Genomic DNA, 7,424 nt, shown 5'->3' with positions numbered 1-7,424 from the left:
TCTTGAATTGTGGTTGGCCCACCGCACCAACAAATCCTGGCTCCGCCCCTGTGTAGTAGAAGACGACTTTGCTTTTATATTTAATAAAAAAAATTGTAACGGAATTAGGCGACGGAACAATACCCGTCCCGTCAAATTTCACTTGACTATCACATCAAAATGACGTCATATAGGACCAGAGTCCACGATATAAACATTGGCAGCCAAAACACTGGAATTTAAACTCCACTTTATTCCCGTATTATTCTTTTCCCATGGAATTGTAATTCTTTTCCCACCTAATTTCTTCTCTCCAACCAAACCCCGTGTAACAGGAGTATTACCTCATTTGGTTTTGTTCTTAGAGTGTTTGTTTTGGATCTAGTGCTCTTCCGTGATATTTGTGAACTTTTATTCATTTTATTTGTAGAGTTCACTACTGAAAGATAAATTATTTTCAATATTTTGAAAAAAAAACACACCATAAATTAGGAGTATTACGTCGGTGTGATACGTATAACCAATGTCGGTGATTTTGTGAGATTCCTGGCCGTAGATTAACTGGTTATAGTCCCAATCAAGATATGGGCCTGGGCCCGTTGAAGAACAAAACTGGGCAACCGACAATCTCCAAAAATAGGAAAAGAAATAAATGAAAAAGAAAATCGAGTCTTTTACACGCACAGTACATATATCATATATGACACATTTCTCATAAGTCATAGCTCCGCGTTCTGGATCTGAGAGGAAGATCGCTCGATCATCTCACGCATCCATTTCCCGTCTCTCTTCCGCCATGGGAAGACCTCGTCGATCTCCGCTTCTATCTCCGGCATTGATCACAATTGCGCTCTTTCTCACCTTCCACCATGCCCGATCTTTCTACCTCCCCGGCGTCGCCCCCGAAGACTTCCATAAGGTCCACATTCCCCTCTATTATTTCCGTTCTTTTATATATGGATATGTCCATGTGTATGTGTATATTCAGGTTTTGATGCTTTTTCAATTTTCAGTGCTTTTGTAAGTGTGTGCTGATGTGTTGTTTGCTTTTTGTTCCGTTTGATTTGGTTTACCCGTCAGATCTGCTTGATCTCTCTTCTCCCATCCCTCTCTCTGTCTTTATATTTCAGTGTATGACTGGTGAATTTCAATCTCGTGATTCTTAGAGGGATTCGGTGTTTACGAATGGGTGTGAAAAATGTGTTGATGAAACGGATTGAAATGGCACTATGGATTATATAACTGCAGTGTTAGGAAATGAGAATTTGATATTTTTTTATTCGGTAGATGCAATGTATATTATGTATGAATGGAAGGAAATCAGAAGAACATCTTGTTTGAATAACTAATGTACGAAGCTGTGTAATTTAGATGGTGGCTTTTATGTATCAGTAGTCTATGTAAGTGGGGTGTGCAGATGATTAGTATTGCCAAAATTGAATTTATGTTGTTTGCCTCAATAATACTTGTGAGAAATGTAATCTGCTTTTATTTGCCACAAATCGAAAAAGATAAAAAAAAAAAAGAGGAAAATTGAAGAGAAAAAAATATCTAAAACTTTCTTTTCAAAATGAAAAATAGACTAGTTTCAACAATCATTGCACATTAAGAGTAGGATACCTGTTGGGAATTGGGATGAATATGAGAGACAGCTTAGCCTCTTAAGTAGGTTATCAACGTGGGTCTCATGGAAGTGGTGTGAATATAGGAAGGTGAAACTTTTTGGAGCATATGCTTGTCATTTCTAAATTCTGAAACTGTATACCATTAGCAAATAATCTAAAATTTGGATACATACTGAGGTTTTGCTTTCCAATTTATTTCTTCTGAACGCAAATGATAGAACTTGGCTTATCCACAAGCATAAAATCTAGTAAAAGGGGAACAATTTAGGCATCATATGGTCTAATATGTTGTGCTGGGTCAGTTAAGACTTAAGGATCTTCAACTTCATGTTGCAATGTGGGTATTTATAATAGTGGGCATATCAGTTGCATATAATTTCTCATTGCATGATTTTTGAATATTTAATCACATAAATTTAATATGCTTGCTTAGTATGGGAAGGATGTTCTTGGCATAATGGCCAAGAGCTCATCGTTGACCAGTAGGATATGGGCTCAATCCCTGCAAATCTCTAAAATGATTATGGTGGCGTGTGTTACTTTCCCATATCTTTCATGATCTAGTTGTCTTGTGCAATGGGTCTATCCTTCTGCTTAAACCAAGGCCTATACTTTGTTCTCATTTAACGTAGTGCTATTATGGACTATGGTTTAAATACTTCAAGTTTGTTTGAATAAGATTTAGTAATGTGGGTGTTATTTTTTAAATGACTATTGCAGGGAGATCTGTTGTCTGTCAAAGTAAATAAGCTGAGTTCTACGAAGACTCAACTTCCTTACTCATACTATACTGTGCCATTCTGCCGTCCAGAAAAAATTCTTGACAGTAGAGAAAACCTTGGGGAAGTACTCCGTGGAGACAGAATTGAGAACTCTGCTTTTGTGGTGAGTTCAATATGCACCGTGGTTTTTCGGTTTTGTTTTTGCAAATTACAATAGCTGACTCATTCTTGTCATGGTTATTTTGTAGTTTAAAATGAGGGAACCAGAGATGTGCCATATTGTTTGTCGGGTTGTTCTTGATGACAAAACTGCAAAAGAATTCAAATCTAAGATAGATGATGAGTACCGTGTGAACATGTATGCCACCTTGTCATAGTATACTACTGCTTTATCTTTGAATATGTGATCTGAGTTTATTTTATTTTTTGGTTACTTTTTTTTTAAAAAAGAAATTGTTGATTTATGTGGCAGGATCTTGGATAATCTTCCATTGGTTGTTCCAGTTCGAAGGTTGGACCAAGAAAGCCCTCCTGCATATCAGCAGGGATATTATATTGGTGTCAAAGGACAATATGCTGGGGTAAGTTCCTTAGTCTTTTCCTAAAAGGCTAGAACCCTAAAATGGAAATATTACCAAGAGGTTTTTATTTTTATTTTTATTTTTATTTACTAATACTGTGTAATCATGCTCAGAGCAAGGATGAAAAGTTTTTTATTCACAATCACTTGACTTTTACAGTCAAGTATCATAGAGATTTGCAGACTGACTCAGCCAGGATTGTGGGATTTGAGGTCATGCCATTCAGGTTTTGATTCTTCTATGAAACCTTAGTTTCTATAAGAAGTGTACTTGCCCAGAACACTTAAAAGATATATTAACCAAATATGTCAATTTATTTGTATATTATACATCTAGTGTCAAGCATGAATATGAAGGAGAATGGAGTGCAAATACTCGTTTGACAACCTGTGATCCACATGCGAAGCGGACAGTATCTAACTCAAATTCTCCGCAAGAGGTTGAGAATAAACAAGAAATCATATTCACATATGATGTTGAGTTCCAGGTAATGTAGCTTAACACCTAGTTTATGTAGATGAATGCTCATTTATTGGCTCTAACATTCTGTCTGATTTGGGTGGTTAATATTAATGCTAAATAGCTTTATTATGTCTCTGCAAATGCAGGAAAGTGAGGTGAAGTGGGCATCTAGATGGGATACCTATCTTTTGATGGCAGATGATCAAATCCATTGGTTTTCAGTAGTAAATTCTTTGATGATTGTTCTCTTCCTCTCGGGTATGGTGGCCATGATTATGCTGCGTACTTTGTATCGTGACATTTCCAGATATAATGAACTTGAGACCCAGGAGGAGGCTCAAGAAGAAACAGGATGGAAACTAGTGCATTCTGATGTTTTCAGGCCCCCCACTCACTCAAACTTGCTTTGCATCTATGTGGGAACTGGTGTACAGTTCTTCGGTGTGATGCTTGTAACAATGATATTTGCTGTCCTTGGCTTCCTTTCACCTTCAAATCGTGGTGGTCTAATGACAGCCATGCTCTTGCTTTGGGTTTTCATGGGACTGTTTGCCGGTTATTCCTCTGCCCGTCTTTACAAGATGTTTAAGGGTACAGAATGGAAGAAAATTGCTCTGAGGACAGCCCTCCTGTTTCCAGCTACCGTCTTTGCCATCTTTTTTGTTTTAAATGCACTCATCTGGGGCGAGAAGTCATCAGGGGCAGTTCCATTTGGGACAATGTTTGCACTTGTCTTCTTATGGTTTGGAATCTCAGTTCCCCTCGTTTTTGTGGGCAGTTATGTTGGTTTCAAGAAACCCGTCATCGAGGATCCTGTGAAGACTAATAAAATACCAAGGCAAATCCCCGAGCAGGCTTGGTACATGAACCCTATATTCTCGGTTCTAATTGGAGGCATACTCCCATTCGGAGCTGTTTTCATTGAGCTCTTCTTCATCCTCACCTCCATTTGGCTGAACCAGTTTTACTACCTCTTTGGGTTCCTCTTCATTGTCTTCGTCATTCTGATTGTCACGTGCGCAGAAATAACAATTGTGCTATGTTATTTCCAGTTATGCAGTGAAGATTACCTATGGTGGTGGCGATCTTACCTAACATCAGGCTCATCAGCACTCTACCTATTCCTCTACGCTACCTTCTATTTCTTCACTAAGCTGGAGATTACAAAGCCTGTTTCTGGAATATTGTATTTCGGTTACATGCTCATTGCTTCTTACGCATTTTTTGTGCTCACTGGCACTATCGGCTTCTACGCTTGCTTCTGGTTCACAAGGCTCATATACTCTTCCGTCAAGATCGACTGATTGGCTACAAGCTGCCAGTAGGCCTCCTGATCATATGGCACTTAGGTATCTTCTTTACATATGCAGTTCTTGAACATGAATATTGTTTCATTTTTGTAGTTTTACCCAGAAATAGTTCGACCAAGAACTTGAAAAATGTTCTTTATAAAGGCTTAAGTCTATATATTGTAACACATCCAGTTTGAACTTCATTCTATACAGACCATTCATGAAAATTCAACAAGTGATTCTAATGAATCTCTTGCCTGCCCGGATACTTATCTGTTTCTACAGAGTTAGATCATTCATGGATAATCTCCATCCTTTTATATCATTCAAGTCTCTTGCCAAATGCGTAATTTATATTCTTATGTAAACTCTTTTAATTAACTAGTTATACAAAGTAGAGTTATAAGAGTAGGACTAATGTGGTGTTTGGTTAGAGGACTTTTGTACCATACTATAGAATTTATACCAATTACCCTGTTTGTTGGCATGCTTTTGCTATCTTATTATTGGATTCAACTTTTAGTAATCGTAAAACCCATTTCTCTTCCCCTAGCAAATTATTGGTTCACACATTATTGGTTCACATAGTGTCGGTTATAATAAAAAGTACATTTTTAATATACTAATACATTATTTGTGTTTTGAATGTATATTATACAAAATAATGTATTTTCAGTATTCAAATAATATACTTTCAATAAATACAATAGACATTTTTAATATACTAAAAATATATTATTTGTGTAGTAGATGTATATTATTTGATAGTATGGTCCACACTCCACACAATAATGATTGCCTTCTCCTTCCCTACTTTTATATATTTATTAATTTTAATTAATTATTTATTTTGATTTTAATTCTTATTACTACTAAACAATTAAATTTTTTCTATTTAAACCTATTACTATTACTAATTATTTGATTCTAAATTTCTAATCACTATTTTCATTTTAATGTATGAACCAAATGCCCCTTTAAATATGAGATTAAAAGTAGAATTTATTCTTACACCTTTATTCACAATTATAGATTATTTTTTCTTAAAATAAAATAATTGAAATTTGTAATTTTGTAAATCGCTATTTGCGGAAAAAGACTTTCCTATAAGTTTGTCTTTACTTTTTAATGGCATGCTATATGATTCATTGAATGAGTATTGTGTAAGTGTTAACGTATCAATGGACAATGTATCCTAAAGTTATCAAATATTTACAATTGGCCATACTTTCTGGTTTGGTGTTTAACATTTCAGAATAGCCAAATAAGGGTATGCTAGTCTCACGAAAAACTTGAACATTCGTTTGATAATTGGTAACCCAGACAACTTAAGATTTTGTCAAAATTTTGAATTTTTTCCAACTAAAAGGATGATGTGGTGCTTCAGAGCTTTACTGTTTGAGTAGTATGGGAGCAGCAATGGTGTTGCTTTGCTTTTGCTTTGCTGTTGGCCTGTTGTGGCTAAGGGGATCCCTAGAGCAACCACACCAGCTTCAAATTTTTTCAGGGTTGTTTATGTGCCAACTAGGAGAGAGATGAGACAAAGTGAACGAAAAAAAAGGGAAAAAAGAATCTGATCATTATGACTTTTGACAGGATTTTTTTTATAAAAACATAGCAGAAGACGTGCTAGCGAGTGCGTGGATGCGCTGAATGTGCGCCCAACTCGCACAAAGTGAGTATGTCATTTCTCTCATTTGGGACCCACAAAAAACTTAACCATGCAGGAGTAAAAATCAGCTTAAAAACCATTGCCCGACCATATTTAAATTTTTAATTTGACAAAAACCATAAAAAAACCAGTGCTTGTTATACCGCCCACTGCTCCCAATTCGTACTGCTATAATGTACTGAAAATATTGAGTATATTCTGATCACATTAGGAATTAGTTTAATTCTAATTTATTTGAGAATTGACTTCATAATATAAAATTTATTCTGATTAATTTGTTAGTTTTGGAAATTACCATTTGAATTTTAAATTCAATTTTAAAAGACAAGAATGCTAATGAATTCCATTCTCTTATAAACATTTTACGTTGAGCAAAATGTTAAAGAATTCTTGACACTTTTAAAATTCTTCCAACATATTCTAAAAATTTCAAAATGTTCATCTTTATTCAAGTTTGTCATATACGTTGTAATTTATTGTATCATGAGATATTGACGTTTCAACAATTTTAACGTCTCCAAAAGAAAACAAATCGGTTTAAAGACAATGTGCGTTACACAGGCATGTAATATTTTAAACTATACCATGACCGGATTTGAAGAATATTTTTTCATATTAAAAATTCCCTGAACTACATAGCATATGTGTACTGAAAACTGAACTTTCCATCAACTGATTGTATTTATCGATGTTTGCATATGCCACATGCCCCCCTTCCATTTGGTAAGACACCTCACTTGTTACTCGTCCTTTGGTCAAAGGTTAACTATTCGTCTATTCCCATAACCGCATTACACATGCACAATATGCATAGTTTTATTTTTTGGTGCGACACAGTATGCATAGTGATATTAATATCAAATGGCCCTGATTGTCCCACGCTCACATAATGAGAGCTTTGTTGATTGACACTGTGAGAGAGAGAGTTACAGATAAAGAGGTTACACTGAACTACCTCTACAATAGGCTACACACTAGGAGTCTGACTCTAACAATAATATACTAAGTCTAATATTATTTACAGGACTAACACACCCCCTCAAGCGCAAGGTGGTAGAGAAACAACATTGAGCTTGCCTCGTAGAGTCCCA

The 7,424-nt window shown here is 35.7% G+C and overlaps 1 protein-coding gene across 1 annotated transcript; it reads left to right on the top strand.

Moving 5' to 3' along the window:
- The first annotated feature begins 691 nt into the window (after positions 1 to 691).
- Positions 692 to 5,004, top strand: LOC116030254 (transmembrane 9 superfamily member 8-like). Its single transcript, XM_031272446.1, has 7 exons — positions 692 to 898; positions 2,325 to 2,489; positions 2,575 to 2,684; positions 2,799 to 2,907; positions 3,021 to 3,133; positions 3,244 to 3,394; positions 3,516 to 5,004. Exons 1-7 carry the CDS (start codon positions 776 to 778, stop codon positions 4,671 to 4,673), a joined length of 1,929 nt encoding a protein of 642 aa, XP_031128306.1. The 5' UTR covers positions 692 to 775; the 3' UTR covers positions 4,674 to 5,004.
- Positions 5,005 to 7,424: the final 2,420 nt, after the last annotated feature.

The sequence above is a fragment of the Ipomoea triloba genome, chromosome 1, assembly GCF_003576645.1.
Source record: "Ipomoea triloba cultivar NCNSP0323 chromosome 1, ASM357664v1".
Taxonomy (NCBI): domain Eukaryota; kingdom Viridiplantae; phylum Streptophyta; class Magnoliopsida; order Solanales; family Convolvulaceae; genus Ipomoea; species Ipomoea triloba.
The sequence above is the reverse complement of the archived record's forward strand: the minus strand, read 5'-3'. Positions and strand labels throughout refer to the sequence as shown.